The 19,132-nt window shown below is 53.3% G+C and overlaps 1 protein-coding gene and 1 long non-coding RNA gene across 2 annotated transcripts in view; one reads left to right on the top strand and one right to left on the bottom strand.

Annotated features, from left to right (window-relative positions):
• Positions 1–266: 266 nt before the first annotated feature.
• Positions 267–19,132, bottom strand: part of NOS2 (nitric oxide synthase 2) — a 33,121-nt gene continuing 14,255 nt past the window's right edge. The window contains exons 11-26 of the mRNA XM_042965681.1: positions 16,079–16,273; positions 15,017–15,099; positions 14,486–14,630; positions 13,652–13,756; positions 12,433–12,482; positions 11,861–12,035; positions 10,958–11,090; positions 9,880–9,958; positions 8,923–9,104; positions 6,648–6,811; positions 5,444–5,651; positions 3,579–3,666; positions 3,003–3,124; positions 2,545–2,693; positions 1,438–1,632; positions 267–871 (exon numbers count right to left, since the gene is read on the bottom strand). Coding sequence (XP_042821615.1) covers positions 752–871; positions 1,438–1,632; positions 2,545–2,693; positions 3,003–3,124; positions 3,579–3,666; positions 5,444–5,651; positions 6,648–6,811; positions 8,923–9,104; positions 9,880–9,958; positions 10,958–11,090; positions 11,861–12,035; positions 12,433–12,482; positions 13,652–13,756; positions 14,486–14,630; positions 15,017–15,099; positions 16,079–16,273 — 2,193 coding nt within the window. The 3' untranslated portion in view covers positions 267–751. The remainder of the gene's footprint in view (positions 872–1,437; positions 1,633–2,544; positions 2,694–3,002; positions 3,125–3,578; positions 3,667–5,443; positions 5,652–6,647; positions 6,812–8,922; positions 9,105–9,879; positions 9,959–10,957; positions 11,091–11,860; positions 12,036–12,432; positions 12,483–13,651; positions 13,757–14,485; positions 14,631–15,016; positions 15,100–16,078; positions 16,274–19,132) is intronic.
• LOC122233468 lies at positions 5,721–10,895 on the top strand. Its single transcript, XR_006211000.1, has 3 exons — positions 5,721–5,840; positions 6,433–6,553; positions 10,750–10,895. It is a non-coding gene; the product is annotated as an uncharacterized LOC122233468 (long non-coding RNA).

Below are 19,132 nucleotides of genomic sequence, written 5' to 3'. Positions count from 1 at the left end.
CCCGACACACCCGGTGTGAGACATGCCCCGTGAGTCACTGCCCACACCCCACGGGTGATCTTGCTTCCTTGCCCCCATCACAGGTCTTCAGATGGGCACAAAACTCCACGTTCTGCCTCATACCTGGTGGCCATTTCCGAGAGGTGGCGTGGTCAAACCAGCATGTCCCTCTGAGGGGGATTTTTGTCCAGGCTGTGCCACCCACCAGTCCCCAACTCTGTGTGACGGAGTGGCTTTCCCTACAGAACACCCACACTCACGTACAATGTGGTTAAAATAAAATGTATTCCGTATAAATATCTCCATCCAGGAGTCATACAGGGACGGCCTGAGCGGCCCTTAAGGCTGGGGGTTGTTTTTTTTAAATACAGAGGCATAAATAACTGTACAGTGGGGAGCTAAATACAGGGTGGCGCGACAGCGCCTCCTGGCGGTCAGGTAAAGTGGTGCAATCAGAAGAAGGTTCATCCTTGTCACCCACCAGGTGAGCCCGGAACGGCAGCTTTAGTCTTCAAGGGACCCAGGAAGCCCCAACTCTCCATTATCCGGGAAGGGTGGGCTCAAGGGAGACCAGAGGTTCCACTCGGTCCAGGCTGCTAGCCGGCAGCAGGTCAAGTATAGGGTTTGGCGGGGAAGGAGCTGGGGAACTAAGACGTGAGGCTCCGGGCTATGATTTCCTTCCATCTCTCCGGGCCCTGTGACCTCAGATAATCGGGAGTTGGCTCCATCATTAAGTTCTGTGGCAACGACTTTAACTTGTCCCGAGGGCCGCTGGAACTCTGGGATCGCTGGGCTGCCTTGCTGCCCCATCCTTTTTCACCTCGTAGGGAAATACAGCACCAAAGATGTCTTCATGATAGCGCTTCTGGCTCTAAGGGAAACCAGGCCAGCGTGTCAGCTCTGCTGGTCCAGCCGCCTCCCATTCATCAGGTCCAGGCTAGGAGCCCTGGGGCTCCCCTGGCTTCCTTACCACACATACACTCATGAGCCATCTGCCTTCACAACTGCCATGCTTAGGGCACACTTGAATCCCACTTAGGCTCTACCTCCCATCAGCACCTGCGCTGGTGTGAACCACCCAACCCGCTGTCCCAGCCTCCCTCGTTCTTGTCCCACAAGACGCTCCGGGAAATGTGGGCTCTGAGATAGACACGTTTGGGAAATGCTGCATCCTTTCTCTCCTTGAGGAGTCACGACACACAGCACATTAGCGGCCCTGAGAAGTCTTGTCATAAAGCAACGTGTTGCCTTTGTCTAACTGAGCAACCAGACCAGGATGCGCGGCCAGGCCTTTTAACAGCCCATCTCGCTCTGACCTCCAGTCACCTCCAGGATTCTTTTGAGGTGCAGGACTGTTCTGAGCCTGACTCTCCTAGTCCTGATTCCCTTGCCCGTGTCCTTGATCTGCACCCCTGACCCACACACCAGCCACCGTACCTTAAGTTGGAAGAAATAGTCCTCCACCTGCTCCTCGCTCAGGCTCAGCTTGGCGGCCAGGAGGTGCTTCAGGGTTTGGGCCACATCCCGGGCCATACGCACATCCCCACAGACATAAAGGTGGCCTTGCTCCTCATGGAGCACACGGAGCACCTCGCTGGCCAGCTGCTGCCTCAGGATGTCTTGAACATAGACCTGAAACCAGAGGACGTGGTGAGTCCAGGCCCCTGCTTCTGGGGGTGAAGCGTGCAGTCAGGTCTGCTGGCCAGGGGGAGGCAGTGAGGGGACATGCTGGGCTGCAGGGTGAGGACCCGCCCAGCCGGGACCTTGCCTAGGGATCAGGCTCAGGATAAGGAGGTGCCCTTGCATCCCGCCCAGCTCTGGCCTGGGCTGGGGCCAGAGAGAGGAATGTTGACCCCTCAGCCCTGCCCTCAAGAAGCTGACAATTCAGTAAGGCTCCTGCATTTACTTTGAATTCACCATGCTTCAGAGAGGCATCTATCAAGCCACTTCCCCTGCCTGGGCTCTGAGGCCCACCTGCCTACACCCCAGTAAAGGGAGCTTCTCAGTGCAGAGTTCACGGAATCCCCATTGTAATTCAGAGCAGGGCACAGAACCCTGGGCTCCCCAGTTATACAGAAACCTAGGAGTCTCTGCTCTCGTTCCACACAAGATGCCCAGTGACCCTAGCACTGGACACAGAGCACCGTGGCTAGAACAAATTCACAGGGGCTGAGGCAAGGGTCTGTCCCGACTCCCCAGGGCAGCAGAGACCGTCACCGGGGCATGGTGTTTGGGCATAAAGCCAGCCCGGAACACTTCTTCCCAGGCAGCTGTGTATCTGAAGGGAGCACTTTTAGTCAGCTGGGCACTGGGTCTAACCTACCAGGTGACCTGCTTTGTCCTGAATGTCCCGGGGGCCCTCTCTTCTCCTGACAGAGTGAACATGATAGCTTCACAGCATCGCTTTGATGGTTGTGTAACCACCTCCCTTTTAGAGCTGAGACGAAGGCTCCAAGAGCAAGGGGCTCCTCGCGGGGAGCCACGGCACCCACCAGACTGTGCTTTTAATGTCCCACCCACTGCACGGGCAGCTGCCGCATTTACCTTGGGCTGGCCAGGCAGGCGAGAGTAGGCTGTGTGAACCTCATGCAGCACCCCCTTCTGGGCCATCTCCAACATCTCCTCCCGATAGAGGTGGTCCTCATCCGGGCGGCGGCACCCGAAGACCAGGGTCATGCGGCTGCCCCGGAGCCCTGTGAGACCCAGCAGGCTCCAGTTACCAGGGTGGCCACCAGAGGGCCCGCGGAGCCCGGCAACCGACCTGAATTCTCATTTCACGCCCACAGCTATCCTAGCTAGTATTATCCCCACTTTACAGATGAGGAAAATGAGGCCCAGGGCATTCAGATCACTTGTCCACACAGGCTGAGGCAAATGGGAGAAGGGCAAGGAAATGTCTGTGGGCGGTGGCACAACTCTCCAGTCACTGCCGCCCTACTCCTGGAGAGATGCCAGGCCACCTGGTGTCCCCTCCCCGCCTGCCGGAAACCCTCTAACTGTACCTTTGTGCTCGGCATCATGGAGCCGCTGCTGCCAGAAGCTGCGGAAGGGGGCGATGCCTGTGCCAGGCCCAATGAGGATGCAAGGTTGGGAAGGGTCCTCAGGGAGCTGGAAGCCGCCGGCACTAAAGGGGACAGATCAAGAGGCCCAGTCCTCAGACACCCTGAGATGGATGCACACACTGGACCGGGGCTGGGGAACTGGGGGTGCAGCTGGGGGCGGTGGTGTTGTGAGGGTGGAGGAGACAATGAGCTCAAATGTGATTTCCCAAGTCCTGTAGGCTGCCTCATTTCCCCTGCCTTGGCACACCATCTCCTCACCCTGAGCTCCTTTTGAAAAAGGCCTGAAACTCATTGTTCTCTAGATCCCCACCCCGACTGCTGTCATCTCTGTCTCTGCTGGAGATCTGGCTACGCTTTATTGCCAGGGATAGAATGGAGAGGCCCAGGGGGACCCCAATGCCTTCTTCATGGGCCATGGGGCCCAGCATGGTACCTGAGTCCCAGATCACTCCCCTTCAAACCAGAACTCCCAGGGGTCAGTGGTCCCACCAGGGACAGAGTGGAGGGCCTGTTTACCTTCTCACAAAGCAGGGTACTGGGTCTTGGGGCTTCAGGCTGCTGAGCCATGTGCTGCAGACGCCGTGGTGCAAGGGACCTTGGCCATCTGCAAGGACAACACAGACATGACCAACATCATTCCCCACACCCTAGGGGTGAATTGTCCCAGAGGCTCTTCCCACACCAACGAGCCTCCTGGAAGTGTCTGCTGAGGCACTCTGTGGGCTTTAGTGAGGGGGCAGTTCTCCCGGTCCTGCAGTCTGCCCTCTATGCAGCCAGAGCTGGGGAAAACTGAAACGCACTTAGAGAGTTTGCAAGACTCTCCCCTTTGCCACTGCAGAAAGTCTCAGAGAAGGAAAGTGACTTGTACAAGGTCACTCAGGTAGCAGTAAAATGAGGCCACAGCTCAGGTTTCCTGACTCCTACTCCAATGCTCCTTCCAAGAGTTTCTCCAGGGACCCTCCCAGCCCATCACTCAGCTCCGATGATATAGCACAAAGTGACCCTGAAGGGTGGCCACAGTCACTGCCCCACAGTGTCTTCATGAGGTAAACCCCTTGCTGGTAGGAACCCTGGGTGACAGACAGCCCCCTGAGCATTCTGCTCTGCTGTGATATCTCACTGTCTTCCCAAGCGGCCCCTCCTGGGCCTGTGGAAACCCCTACTTTCTCTGGTTTACATTCCCTTCCCAAAGGCCCAGCATTTAAAGCTATTCCAACCAACTTGAAAAGTCCCTTTTTTCCTCTGGATGGAATCTTGCTCTCACAAGGTGTCCCCACCTTCCCTCTCCCTGCCTGAGGACTGAGACTTGGCCTGTGTAGATGTTCTCGAACAGAGCAGACAGAGTCTCTGCCCAGTGTTTAGAAACCGTGTGACTATGCTTTTTACCTGGCTTTACCAACCCAGGCAATGCTCAGTTACAGGGTACAGTTTACCCAGCACAGAGGCCCAAGTCCAAGTAGACAAGGTTTTGGACCTTCCAGTCTATGTTAGCCCATCCTCTACCCTCTGCCCTCAGAGCACCCTGCATAATGACAACTGTCCATCACTATGAGTCTCTCTTCACTGCCCCCTCTAGATGGGACGCTCCATGAGGGAAGAAGCTACGTGTTGTGTTTCCACATCCACCACCATGCCAAGCATAGATGGATATGAAATAACCATCGCTGAATAAGTGAATGACTGAGTGAACAATCAAGGCATAATCACCCCTGTACCCAGGCTAGACTATCAGGAAATGAAGAATCACTGGGCAGTATTGGGTGCTTTCTACATTTGATCTCATTAAGTTGTCCCAACAGTAGTAGGGCAGTAGAGTGAAGAAGGGAAGACTCAGCAGTCAGACTGCTTGGGTTTGAACCTCAGTTCTCTATTTGCTAACAGTATGACTTTGTGGCTTAACCTCTCTGTGCCTCAGTTTCCTCACCTGTAAAATGCAAACAGTCCCCGTCTCATACGGTTACCGATAATACATATACAAAAGGGTGAGTTCAGTGCCTGGTTCGTAGTAATCTCTCCCACACACCTCCTATTGCTATTAACACTCTGGGAGGTAGGGGTTTTTGAAAGTTTACTTATTTTGAGAGACAGCGAAAGCATGAGTGGGGGAGAGGCAGAGAGAGAGAGAGAGAGAGAGAGAGAAGGAGGGAGAGAGAATCCTAAACAGGCTCCACGCCGGCACCTTAATGTCGGGCTTGAACCCACAAACTGTGAGATCATGACCTGAGCCGAAATCAAGAGCCAGACGCTCAACTGACTGAGCCACCCAGGCTCCCCTGGGGAGTGGGTTTTTAACTGCCGAGGAGACCACAGTTCAGAGATGTTGGACGACTGCCCAGTAAACAGCAGAGCTGGACTGCTCCAAAGCCCCTGCCCAGCCTTACCTCGGGTGCGGTAGGTGAGCACAGCCACAGTGAGGTGGACCTCCGTGGGTGCACAGGCCCTGGAGGAGCTGATGGAGTAGTACCGGGGTTTCAGAATAGGCAGCTGGGAGAGCAGGAAGCCAGCAGACACCCGCAGGGATGGGAACTCCTCCAGTACCTCCAGGAATGTGGGGCTATTGGTGAACTTCCATTTGTTGTACTCTGAGGGCTGAAAGCCAAGGGCAGTGTGAGTGACTTCTGGCACTTGCCCCACCCGGAGGCAGAAGGCTGTCACAATCCAGCATTCATTCATTCACTCATTCACACCCTCAACAAACATTTCCAAGTGCCAGGCGCTGTCCAGGGTGCTGAGACTACCAAGCTGGAGAGAAAATCGTTCCTTCCTGGAAGAACTCAGGTCAGTGAGTAGCATTAACCTGATTTGTGTGCTTAGAACTCCACCGTCGGCTCCTGGTGGGCAGGAGTCAAATTTTTATTGTAATCTAATTGTGGACAGAGCTCTGGAATCATACACACCTGGGTTCAAATCTTGACTGGACGCCCTTACCAGCTGTGGGATCTTGTCCCAATCACTTAACCTTTGTGAAACGAGGATGGCATCATCTATTTCATGGGGATATCGAGAGACTTAAATGCAAGAACATGTGCCAAGTTAGTACAGTGCAGTGGAGGTGCTGGGAATCAAGATAATTAGCGATAAACATGATGGTAATAATGCCATCCGGTGCCTTTGCAAAGGCATGGGCCTAGAAAGTTGTCAGTGAGTTAATGCATCCTCTCATTAATTTATTAACTCAACTACCCGTTACTGTGTCTATTTATCCATTCATCCTCACCATCCGTCCTCCAGCACTTCCTAAGTTTCAGACTTATTCCAGGTTTTGGGAATATACAAAGCTAAGACAATAATGGCTCCCCATTTCTAGCCTCTTATCTTATCTTATCTTATCTTATCTTATCTTATCTTATCTTATCTTATCTTATCTTAGGTGGTGTCCTGCAGACACTAAGAAAAATTAAGATCACTCAAAGCAACTGTGTCCTAGTGATGGGATGGAGGGGATACATACTTCACACCAGCTTTTGACAAGTCTCACTCTGGGAAGCTAGGTAGGATTTCCCCTTGGAGGTTAAACACTAGCTCTGGGTTCTGGCTCCCCTCATCCGCCCTGCCCTTCCTTCACCCACCAGCCCCAACCTTCACCTGGCACAGGATCTCCAGCCTCTGCCTCTCTGCCTCTTCTGTGGCCAGCTGTGCCAATTTGCGGAGCAGCAGCTGGGTTGGGGGGGTGGTGATATCCAGAAAGTAGGTGAGGGCCTGGCTGAGCGAGCACGGGGGCAGCCGCTTGTCTCTGACCCAGTAGCTTCCTGGATAGGGAAAGTAGGAGTCAGGATGGCAAAAAGGCCCCGTTTAGGTTTCCTGAAGGGTGATGAGGCCTCTGGGGAAAACACCCTCCACCCTCCAGCTGCAGGGAGAGAAGACACTGAATTTCTGCCTTCAGGAACAGCGAAAGTGCTCACGTGCCCAATTCACATGCAAGAAAGTGGTGCTCAGAGTTAGGGCTGCCATGGGAGGCTGATCAACAGCTCTCTAAAGGGTACCCAAGTTAGCACAATCCTGAAAACTTAACTATGCACCAGAGTTCAGTCCCTCTCTGGTTCAGATCTGCACTTTAGCAAAACAACCATAGGTGAACTACAGACTCACAGTAACTAAATTCACCAAAGACTGATGTACACCCCTGAGGCCAGTTATGCATTTACAGAAAAGCCCATGACTTCAGTCCCCTGGGGCTATACCAAGAGGTACTGGGTGAGCAGCAAATCAAAGTAAAGTGGCAAGTCCCAAGGAGTCCCAAGAGGCAGTATGCAGGGCCGTCATAGTGTGGACCCTGGAGCCAGTACACATGGGTTCAAACTCTGGCTCCCCACTTACTAGCGAGGTGACTGAACACAACCTTGGGTTCTGTCTCTATAAAACGAATGCAATAACAAAACCTGTCTCGCTGGATTTGTATGACCATTGAATGGTATACTGTACGTGTAATAGTATGGTGTTGGGCACATACATGTTCAATAAATATTAGGTAAAAATATTCATACTATGTTATTTCATCTAGACCCAAGGCCTGAAGAACTACACATCTGTCTTCCTGCATCACAAGACATTCTCCTGGACAGTGGGGGACAATGCCACACTTTGCTTCTCTGCCCCTCCTTTTCCTATTGTAGCCACTCTCTTTAGGGGCACACGTTCTTTGGAGGTCTGATTGTCACTCAGGCCAGAGGGCCATTCCTATGGGCTAGGAGGCTTGCAAGTGTTGATTTCATTAGTTTATCTCTCCTAGTACCTGTCCCCCACCCCGTGCTGTGCTGACCACACAGACTGGGCCTCACCCTAGCAGGGGAAGGGGGTGCTCCCGACCCTCCCTAGGACAGCGTCCTCTCCCAGGTGAGGATGACCAGGAGGAGACTCACTCTCCCTGCCACCCACAGTCTGCTGCTGCCCATCATCCGGGTACGGTGGGGATAAGTGAGGCCTTCGATGGGTAAGCAGTGTGAAATCAGAATGCCATGAACATGCAAGGAGGTTATGAACTTTGGGGTCCAGGGACACTCTCAGGGCACATTAAACTCCTTCTCTGAGCTCTGGACAGATGTTCACAGCCTGTAGGGAATGGACATCCCTCTGCTTCTGCATTTATTCGGTGCCAGGAACTGTGGTGAAGGGGGCATTTGCACCTAATCATCTGGTCTTACTACAACCTTACAAGGGCAGCTCCTTTGTCTTCATTTTAGAGACAAGAAATAAAGCCTCGAGAGGTTAACTGCTATGCTCAAGGTCACATAGCTAGGAAGTGATGGATCAGGGACTTGAACCTTCAAAGCGCAGCATTTTTACACTGTTCCCACATTTCTCCATTACGTCATCAGGCAAACTGCAGACACATGTCTACTGTGGGGACTGAAGAGACAGGGCATGTAAAATGCTGGCATCTAGTAATTACCCAACAAATGCCAGCTGCTACTGTTATGATGAGGATGAGGATGAGGATGAGGATGAGGATGATGACGGTGATGAATATTCTTGCCTATCTGCCTCCTGTACTCGGTAGTGAGCTTTCTGAAAGCAGACATTGAGCCTCATTCATTTTTGTAGCCCAGGGCCTGCCTGGTATATGGATGTGACCGGTTGAAATCTCAATGGAAAAATAAATGAACCCATCAATGAACAAAAAAAGTGGCTGGGTGAGCAAAAGAACGAAGGGAAAAAGACTCCCCAGTCTCTGGGGTTGGACAGATAGTCCCAAAGAAGCGTCCCTTCCATTGGCAAAGCTGCACGAGTAAGGGCTTGGGCAGCCCACCCACTCAGCAGGGAGGACAGGGCTAACTGCCCACAGCGCGGGCGTGGGACCAGCCCACCAGCAGAGTCGGGGAGGTTGCTGGGGGGATGCTGGGGCCACCGTGCAAGTGCTCACCGCTCTCGCTGAGGGTCTCCAGGTGCACCGGTTGGTGGGGTGCAGGGCCGTCCACCACTCGCTCCAAGATGCCTTTTACCAGAGCCAGCTGGTTGCCTGGGAAAACCCCGAGGTGCTCTCCAGGCAGGTAGCTCAGCCGGTGGCTGTCCTCACAGGAGAGCTCCACCAGGAGGGTGGTGCGGCTGGAAAAGGGAAAGAGAAGCCTCTGGTGACGCCACCAGGATTTCCTCCAGAGGTCCTGATGGCCGGGCCAGCTTCCCTAGGAAATGTGCCCTTCTTTCATTTTCATGCCCAGTTCCATGAGCATGGGTCACCCACAGCCCCTGAGGCTGGGGTGCTCAGGAGGGCCTGGGGCTTCTCTGTGGGGAGAGGGTGGGCTGCACCCTCCCCACATGACAGTCCTGAGCCGCACAGGCTTGACCACACCCTCCGCCTAAAGAATGCATCCCCTTGGGAGATAGTCAGCATTAGGAAAAAAATCCTTCTTATCCCCAGCACAAATCTGGTTCTTATTGGAACAAAGCCTGGTTTTCCTAATGAATGGGGAGGGGGAGGGAGGACAGCACAGACAACCTACAGGGAATCCAGAATACTCGTTTCTCCTGGCAGGGAAATGTCCTTCCCTGCCAAAAGTTTTCCTGAAAGTTCTTAAGAAAGAGCCAAATGGTTTGAGTTTCTCTTGCCCTGCACCTTTGGTGAAAGGCTTTAGTGACAAAGGACAGGTTGGTAGAGCAGGTGCCTAGTTGTCAAGCTGGGAAACTGGCCCATGGTTAATGGAGACCAGACCGAGAGGCAATGGAGGTCACAGGCGTTACCGGTCAAGCTGGTCCCGACAAAGTCATCGTTGCTATTACCAGTGGACACTTCTCTCCTTTCAAAGACTGACTTGCTCTGGTCTTCCCTTCATTAAATTAAATTTGTGGGTCATCACTCAAGCAGGCCTGCAGTCTCCCTTACCTGGATTTCGCACTCTGGAGATTCCGCTGTGATTTGAGCCTCATGGTGAACACGTTCTTGGCGTGCATACTGCCGAGAGCTGTGGGGGACAGAGAGGAAAAAATGGCAAAGTGTCTCTTAAGTGTTGGTGGGGGCAGCCTCCATGTATTTGAGTCAGTTATCCCTGGACACTACCCTTGGGGTGTCCCACTGTGATGGCAGGGGGGTTTTCTGTCCTTTCTTTTTCCCTGTTGTTTCTGAATCACAAATAAAGACCCTTGGTTTGACAGAGGGTAGCTGTGCTGCTAAGCGCTGGGAAGTGCATGAGGTGCCCAAAGGTGGGGATTTCTAGGCCATCCCCATAGCCTGGTATCTGCAGGAGAGCATAGCTGAAGCCAGGGGTGTCCTAAACATGCAGGAACCTACAGGGCTACTGTACTCATGGTACAAGAAAAGAGGAATCACGGAGGCACAGTGTCAAGAAGGCACCATCAAGAGTTCACGGACGGCAGCCTTGGGACTACTTCTACAAGATGTGGTTTATAATACAATAATTGGCTTCTGTCAGAACTGGACGGCTGGGGCTCAAATCCCAGCCTGGCCACATGCTAGCAACTTGCTTCACCTCCCCAAACTTCAGTGTCTTTGTGCCCGTCGTATTTTGTTTTTTAAGTCACCTCCACACCTAACATGGGGCTCGAACTCACAACCCAGAGATCAAGCATCAGATGCCCTACCAACTGAGCCAGCCAGGAGCCCTGGTCTTTATGCCCTTCTTACAAGATGAGTGTCAGGGTCACTTAGAGTGGCGTGGGTGAGAAGCCCAGCACAGTGCCTGGCACACAGGAGGCCCTCAGTTGGCGCTGACTCCCCTTTCTGTCACCCTCCCAGGGCTTCCTCCTGGAATAGGCTTCCTCAGAGATGAAGCAAGCTCTCCAGTCCTGCACCCCAGCAGGCTCTCGGCTGCAACAAGAGGGAGAGGCCTGGAATCCCTAGGCCAGCTGCCTCCGTTCAGAGGGTCCTAGTGGTCTCCTCGAGCACAGACTCCGGCGTCAGGGACCGCCATCCCAGCAGGAAGGGCCACAAGCCCAGCAGGTACCTTTGTTGAGGTCCAGAGGCTGTGAGTCCCGCACGAGCCTGTAGTGGTGCGGGTCCCAGGTCACATTGGAGGTGTAGAGCTTGGGGATCTGAATGCGGTGCTTGCCTCGCACATCGAACGTCTCACAGGCTGCCTGGAAGAAGATGGGGCAGACCATCATCATGGTCCTCCTCTTCGACATCGTCACCACCATCGGGGCCACCATTTTGTAGGTCCTTACAGATCAGTTAAGTGCTTCCAGTAATTACTAAGTACACGGATCTGACTGGGCTGCTGTGTGCACTCGAAGAGGCAGCCAGGCTTGGCACGTCGTTGCTATTGTTTTCATATTATCCTCATGCCCACACCATGAGATTTGATTACCCCCCTGTTCCTGGTGTGGGGTCACGTGGAGGTGGCGTGGGCCTGGGAACCAGGTGCTCTAAGTGCCACCGCTGGGTGAAACACTGTTCGAATGTGGAGTTCTCTAAAATCGGGGGTGGGGGTGGGGGGGGGTGCGGCCACAGGCAGCAAAGCCCTACTGAGATTCTGACACAGGTCCAGAGGACTCAACCACATGGTCCCTGTCCCCAGGCTCTCTGTGGCTGGGAGACTGAAACAAGACAAAGTCGTCAAGAGGTGACCTGAATAATTAGAGGGGGAAAGATCTTAAACCGAAGCTCCCTAAGGGCAGGGGTGTGTCTCAGCCATCTTCCCCCATCTGGGGGCACATGCTTAAAGTGGAGTTCTGAGGGGTAGAGGGAAAGCAGCAGTGACCTGAGCCTTCAGGCCACACCTAGGACCATGCCTACAGGACCAGGCAGGAGTCACGCCATCCAGGATGGCCGGCGTGAGGTGTCCTGGACATGAGTGGGCTGTGGCATCCCTGTCCGGGCCGGGGGGAAGCTCCAGCTAAGAACTGACCTTGAAGGTTTGCACGGCCCAGCTGCGGAAGGCTTCCTCCTGTCCACTGAGCTCGTCCCCTTCCCCTGTTGGGGCAAGCTGAGAGGCCCCCAGATGGGACAGCTTCTGGTCGATGTCATGAGCAAAGGCACAGAACTGAGGGTACATACTGGAGCCGAGGCCGAACACGGCATACCTGCCCGAGGAGGACACACACGTGGAGACTGGGGTGAGCCCAGCCACGCAAGCATCACGTAGCATTAGTGGCCCCGTAAGGCCAGCCTCAGACACTCCCCCTGCAGCTGGGCACAGGACCAGCCAGCGCACGCCCCCTTCTGGTCCTCCCTAGCTCCCAAGCCTTGTCACCAACTCCTGTGACCAATCCCACGCTTGAGGGACCTATGAGAGGCAGACCTATGAGAGGGACTTGGTTTCCCTGACTTGACCCTCGACATATGCTGAGGACAAGGATCTCTCTGTGCCTGGATATCTTGGAGAAGACCCCCTTATACACAACCAGTTTCCTCCCTGGCACCCAGACTCTAGGTTCATAAGGTAGGGCTTGGACAAGTGGGTGTGGGGAAAAGCCTTACCTGAACTTGTTGGTAAGCTCTTTCAGCATGAAGAGGGATTTTTTCAGTTTCTAGAAAGAGAAAGAACCACAGACTTCTCAGGATGAGATTAGTATAAGTACTGGCCATATCTGGCCACATGTGGTTCAAGATCCACAAATGGAAGTGTGGGGCCAGCTGGCTGGGGCTCAGGGACAAGTTCAGTCTTAGCAACTCATGTGGGCTTGACCCTTGGTGGGGGACCTAGAACAGCCCAGCCCCATCCAGCTCTGGTAGAGGAGGACCTCCCTTACAGCACGGCATCTCCAGAGGGTCTCCTCATGGGGCACGAGCCTCTCTTCCTTTTTGGAACCTGGTAATAATGACAACTGGTCCCATACTCTCTAAGATTACCCTGATTTCCAAGGGACTGAAGATTATTTTAGGCAGAATGTGACCCAGCAGCAATGGCATCAAATCACATGGTAAGAAAGTACTCTTTTCTGTAAATTTAAAAAAATTATTCCTGTTTCAGTTACTATTCTTATCTTTATGAAAACCAGGGAGTGTCTTTGCTTGGGGCTATGGGAGCCCGAAGTCCTCTAATCTTTGCCTATTACTCATTTTAAAAAACAAAGCAAGCCACGGTCACGCAACAGTACCCAGTTAAAGTTCAAGAACTTTGTTTGGCTTTCATTGGGTTTACTTTTTGTTGGCCTTCCATTCGTGGGAGTGATAGAAAGTTTCCTTTAAACATGAATTTTTGAGGGGTGCCAGGGTGGCCCAGTAGGTTAGGCGTCTGATTTCAGCTCAGGTCACGATCTCACGGTTCACCAGTTTGAGCCCCGCATCGGGCTCTAGGCTGACAGCTCAGAGTCTGGAGCCCGCTTCAGATTCTGTACGTACGTCTGTCTCTCTCTCTGCGCCTCCCCTGTGTTCTCTCTCTCTCTCTCTCTCTCTCTCTCTCTCTCTCTCAAAAATAAGTAAATAAACATTTTAAAAAATTAGCATGAATTTTTGAGTTTAAAAAGGTGGGTCAATTTACTTAAAAGTATAGATCATGTCACAGGAAAGGCGTCACATACATATGGTGACAGTTATAAAGGAGGCAGGCAAATGGCTGGCACTCGGGCAGCCCACAGGGATCCAAGCGCTCACTTCCAAGCGCCCTCCTTAGGACATGCTGAATCTCCCAGATCCTTTCCCTGTCCCTCTCGGACCCTACCCCGCCCCCCAGACCACAGGGACCTGGGCCACCCACCTCTCCGTTGCCGGGGGAGTCTCCGTTCCCAAACGTGCTGGTCACCACCAGTAGTAGCTGCTCTTCCTCCAGGTTGCTCAGCCCGTACTGGTCCATGCAGAGAATCTGCGCGGCACCAAGGGTGGACATGAGCCCTCGGTTCCCGGGCTGCGGCCTTCCGCGCCGTCCCCGGAAGCCCTGTGCCTCCCTTCCCCCCTCCCGGGAGCCCCCTGCGTCACCTGTCCCCCTACCCCGCCCGCGCCCAGCACAGGCGCGGCACAGAGGAGGGAATGCTTCACGAATGCCCGTCAAATAAACCTGCACGCACACATCGCTCCCCATCCTCCTCCCCCCGCTCAAGCCCCACGGCCAACACTTCAGCCAATCTCAGGTGAAATGTGTCACAGCCTCGCTGTTCTAGCCGGGGCCCAGCCCACCTGACGCAGGAGGCTTCCAATGAAGGATGAACTCCGACACTGAGGGAATGAGGGAGTCCCCCTGTGGGGCTGTTTCATTCGTCTGCATCTTATTCGTCCTTTGCCCCCTCACCTTGAGCACTACAGCCCGTAGTGAAGGTGTTGAGTGACTAAAGTTCATCTACAGCAGCTCGTGGATTTTGACACTTGCATTAGGAAAGTGTTTCTCAAACTGTGTGCCCTGGAACACCACGAAAATTCTATTTGCTGTGTAAGTTTGGGAGCCCTTGGACACCGATCTGTCTTATCACAGATTTACAATGTGCATCAGCACCCCCAAGGCTCTGGGACATTCAGGAGCAGAGTAACCGTTTTAACTTTTACCAACTTGTCTGCACACAGGCAGAGAAGGAGGCATGCCTCCAGCTGAGTTGCTCACCTTGGGGTTGAAGGCACAGCTGAACAAGTCCCCTAGGTCCCGGGCCAGTGTTTCTGACTTTCCTGTCTCCGTCGCAAAGAGGATTGTGGCTCTCACTCGGGACGCCATGGTCTTGCGCATCAGCATGGAGGCGAAGAGCACAGCTCTGTGTAGACAGACAGACAGACACTGTGCTGACTCACCCTTCCAGAGGAACGCACGGGTCATAGAGAATGGAAGAGGGACAGTGTCTAAGGGGTGGCAGTTTGTGGGAAAAGAACTCATGTTTCTTACCAGGTATCGACCTGGACTCACGGCCCTTCTCCTCCCCTCACCCACTCAACCCATGACTCAGCCCCGTGGGAAAACAGAGGACAGGGAAGGTTGGGACGATGGTGGCAGGCGGTCCCCACTGGCGTCTGGACCTCTGCGAGCCCAACTCCACAAAGACCATTGTTTCTCTTTGTTCCCCGCCCTTCAAGGCCTAGAAGGGCAGGCTGGCTAGAAGAAAGGGCTGCAGGTGAGACGCCAGCACTGGCAGCTCCCACTTACTGAACCAAGACTTTGAACGGAATCTTTCTTCTCCGGGGTCTCCGCTTCTCATCCTGCCAGATGTGGGTTTTCCAGGCCTCCACCTGCAGAAAAGAAGGCACCTGTGAGGGCAGGTGGGCCCTGGCTCGGCCGGGCTTGGGGATGCGAGGGAGCCAGAGGACCCTTTGTGCACTTTGTGAGGTGGGGGTCCCTGGGTGCCCCGGCAGGGAGGGCTGGGGCTCTGTCTCCCTCAGAGTTGCAGCTCCAGGGTCCAGCTTGGAACTTGCACATACCGGGTGGCCAGTTGATTTTATTCTCCATTAGTGTCCCCCCAGGAGGAAGAGGCCCCACTTCTCTTTCGTTTTTAGTGCCACTAGGCAGACCATGTGATGTACAGTTCAAACCGGACAGCTTTGAGTGAAATAAGGCACTATGACGACAGGCACACGCTGTCCCCGGCAGTCAGTCCCTCTACCTGGCATCTTAAAGTAAGGAGGCTCCTCCCCGAATCTAGCCGAAGCCCTTTATGACAAAAAGTGAACGGGTTTCAATAGGGGATGGTTACGGAGTGCATTCTGGGCTGGGCAGAGACCAGCTCACGGGATCCACACAACGAGAACATCAGGGCTCCCATGGGTGAAATGACCCACCCACGACCATGCCGCTAGGAAGTGGCAGAGTCGCCCACAGGTGTGTTTGACCCTCGAGCCAAACTCTTCACCCTTATGGGATGTGACTGGTTGAGGTGGGGGCAATGGCGGTCACCCTCAAGCTTAAGCCCCATCAGAGCACTGAACCCCTGAAGGTGAAATAAAAGGTCTTTCCTTAAGTCCCACTCTCTGAGGAAATGGACGATTGCTGTTCAGCATCCTGACAAGCATTACAAATAGGCCCCTGTGTCCCCGGCCCTGCCCCATGTGTCCTGCATGAGTGAGCGTGAACGTGCATGCATACGTGTACACACACGCACCTGCACGCACACACACGAGCACGTGCACGCACACGCATGCACACCTACACACACACCCACATTCTCCACCCCTGAGCTCCCAAGACAGAGAGGGGAGGAAGGCCCTCCCTCACCTGGTAGTAGAAGAAAGGGGACAGGACATAGTTTAACATCTCCTGGTGGAACACGGGAGTGATGCTGCCAGAAATCGGGGGCACCAGCCAAATCCAGTCGGCAGGACAGCCCCCTCGGGACCGGTACTCGTTCTGCATGTACTTCATGAAGGACTCCGCAGCCGAGTGGTGGTCCATGATGGTCACGTTTTGCTTCTGAAGTAGGAGGAGGCAAAGAGGCGGGGTTGAGGCAAGGGAAGGGGGACTCAGGAGCATGGTCTGTCAGCACGGCTCCCAAGGTCAGTAAAATGTGACAACAGTTCCTCCTGGCCACCTCCTCGCTGCTGAAAGTAAATACCCAAATGGAAGGCACTTTCAGAGCCTCCAAAGGAGCCCCAGAAATCACCATAGTCATAGTTGGCCCAGAGGTCACATGGTGGGCCCCCCCACCTTGGCCCTCTAGGGACAGAGTCAGCTTCTCAGGCCACGCCTACAAGTCTCCCCAAACTCCCCACAAATGGCTCCCTCTGGATGTGGACAAACACCTCCAACCATAGTGTCTCTTTGCCACCTGTTAGTACTGAGAGTTCCAGGAGTCACTTCCCTGAGGATGGGGCTCTCTCAGCCAAGAAGGAACTAGACATCTCTGAAGAGAACTAAGTGTTGGGGAAACGGCAGCATATGGAAGACAAGTCAGCACAATGTCCAACATCCCAAAGTTAGAAGCCAAGGGGTCTGAGCCTTCCTGGAATGATCCAACAAAGGCAGCCACACCCCTCAATGTCTGGGGCAACTCAGTCAGGAGACATTTGTTTAATGTCATGATTCAAACTTTGGCCTCTTATTAGCCATGTGACCTTGAGCTATTAGTTCCTGAACCTCACTAAGCCTCAGTTTCCTCAAATGTAAAATGGGGTTGATAACAGTTTCTACATTATAACGTTGCTGAAAGGAGGCAATAAGTTAACACAAGTAGGGGCACTTGGGTGGCTCAGTTGGTTGAGCCTGACTCTTGATTTCAGCTCAGGTCATGACCCCAGGGTCGTGCAATCGAGCCCTGCATTGGGCTGCAAGCTGAGTGTGGAGCCTGCTTAAGATTCTCTCCCTCCCTCCCTCTCTCTCTCTCCCCCTCTGCTCCTCTCCCCTGCTCACACTCTGAGTAAATAAATATAAATAAACAAATAAATAATTTAAAAACTCTAAAAAAAAGTTAACATAAGTAAAGCACAGAACGTGTGCAATAAATGTTAGCTGCTATTATTATTTCTATCTATCTTTATCTATTAATGCCAGGCACTGCATAAAGCACTGGCATTACAGAGGTGAAAACGTGGCCCCTTTTCTGCATTAGATTATGCTCTAAGGAGGGGAGGCCATTTTCATGTGGTCTGATACAAGGTACAAGGGAGGTGAAGACAGGTGCTGCTGGAGGGCAGGGGGGGGGGGACCCAGACAGAGGCCTGGAGGAGAAATAGGGGACTCCAGAGACTGCATCTAAGAGTAGGCAAGTCTTGAGAGATAGGCACAAGTTAGGCGATGGATGGGCATTCCTGGAGGAGGACACTGCCTGAGTCAAGGCCAGAAGCACAAGAGGAAGGAGCCTCCGGATGGAGGACGCAACACGCCTTCTAAAATCTTACACATGTACAAGCAGCTCCTGGGTGCCAGGCCACTTTTGAGCTGAGAAGCTGACAACGATGATAATAATAAATAACAGCAACAATAAAACAAATACTTACTGAGTGTTCACTATGGGCCAAGCAGCACAGCTAAATGTTTTGCATGCATTTTCATTTAATTCTCACAATAACCCAGTGAGGGAGGACCTATTATTTATCCTCGGTGTACAGATGAGGAAGTTTATCCTGAAGGAGGGTGACAAGGAAGTCCTGGAGACTCTCAAGCAGTGGGGGGGGACGTGGTCAGCAATGGTCGGGAGACAGTTGAGGATCGGCAGATTCTCTGGGACGTATCTGCATCCTGCAGTATCAGGCCTGGTGCGCAGAGCCCCCAGGAGTCAGGATGTGTGGTCCACGGCCAGCGGGGTCCTTCTGAGCTGGGCCAGCCCTGGGGGGGTGGTGCTCTTCCTGTTCCGCCTCTGAACCCCCGCCCACCCACAACCCTCAGAACAATCAAGCACAAGCTTGACCTGCCCATGGGGTGACTAGCCCTGGGAAACAGTGTGATTGTAAATATTTACTGGATGTTTGTTTAATGTCAACTCCCCTTCCCACTCCACAAGGAAAGGTTTTTGTCTATTCTGTTCACCACTCACATCCTGGGCCAAGCCCAGTGCCTGACTGATGCAAAAGGCTCAAAGTACTTGGCTGAATGAATGAATATCTTCCTAGCAATCTGGCCCCAGGGTATCTGCCAGCTTTGTGGAGATGGTCTCAGCCTCTAAAGTAAAATATTCACACATCCCCTGCCTCCTTCCCAAAAGGAAGGAGAGCGATCATATGAGTAAGAGCAGCAGACAGACCAGAGGGCTCAGTCCCACATGAGAACTGATCTGTGCGTGGGCCCAAGGGGTGGGTACATTCATTCAGTATAGGGAAGCAAGAGCAGCGCCTGCCCATGGGGACGTGGGCTCTCATTTACTCACTCAAGTTCATAGTTTTTTCAGTATCTACCATGGCCACTCTTCTAGACTCTACAGGTAGAGCAATGAACAAGAGAGGCAATGCCCAGCCCCAACAGAAAGGCAAGAAGTAGATGTACTCTGTCACGTCAGGAGCTAATAAGAATTCTGAAGAAAAATAAAGACAGAGGTAAAGGAAGAAGAGAGAGGGACAAGATGGAGGTGTGGGAAGGGTGCCATCTACACGGCACGGTCAGGAAGGGCTACTCCAAGGAAGTGAATAGACACCTGGATGAAGGGAAGGACCCAGTCATGGGATGATTTGTGGGAGGAGTATTCTAAGCAGAGGGGAAAGCGAGTGCAAAGGCCCTGAGGTAGGAACCGTCTTGGTGAAGTTTGGAAAACAGCAAGAATTCCAGAGGGACCAGAAGAGTGGCAGAGGATGCAAGCCTCACTGCAGTGGCTAGAGGATGAGGAGGTATAGTGAGACCTTA

Source organism: Panthera tigris, chromosome E1 (assembly GCF_018350195.1).
Source record: "Panthera tigris isolate Pti1 chromosome E1, P.tigris_Pti1_mat1.1, whole genome shotgun sequence".
NCBI lineage: Eukaryota > Metazoa > Chordata > Mammalia > Carnivora > Felidae > Panthera > Panthera tigris.
The sequence above is the reverse complement of the archived record's forward strand: the minus strand, read 5'-3'. Positions and strand labels throughout refer to the sequence as shown.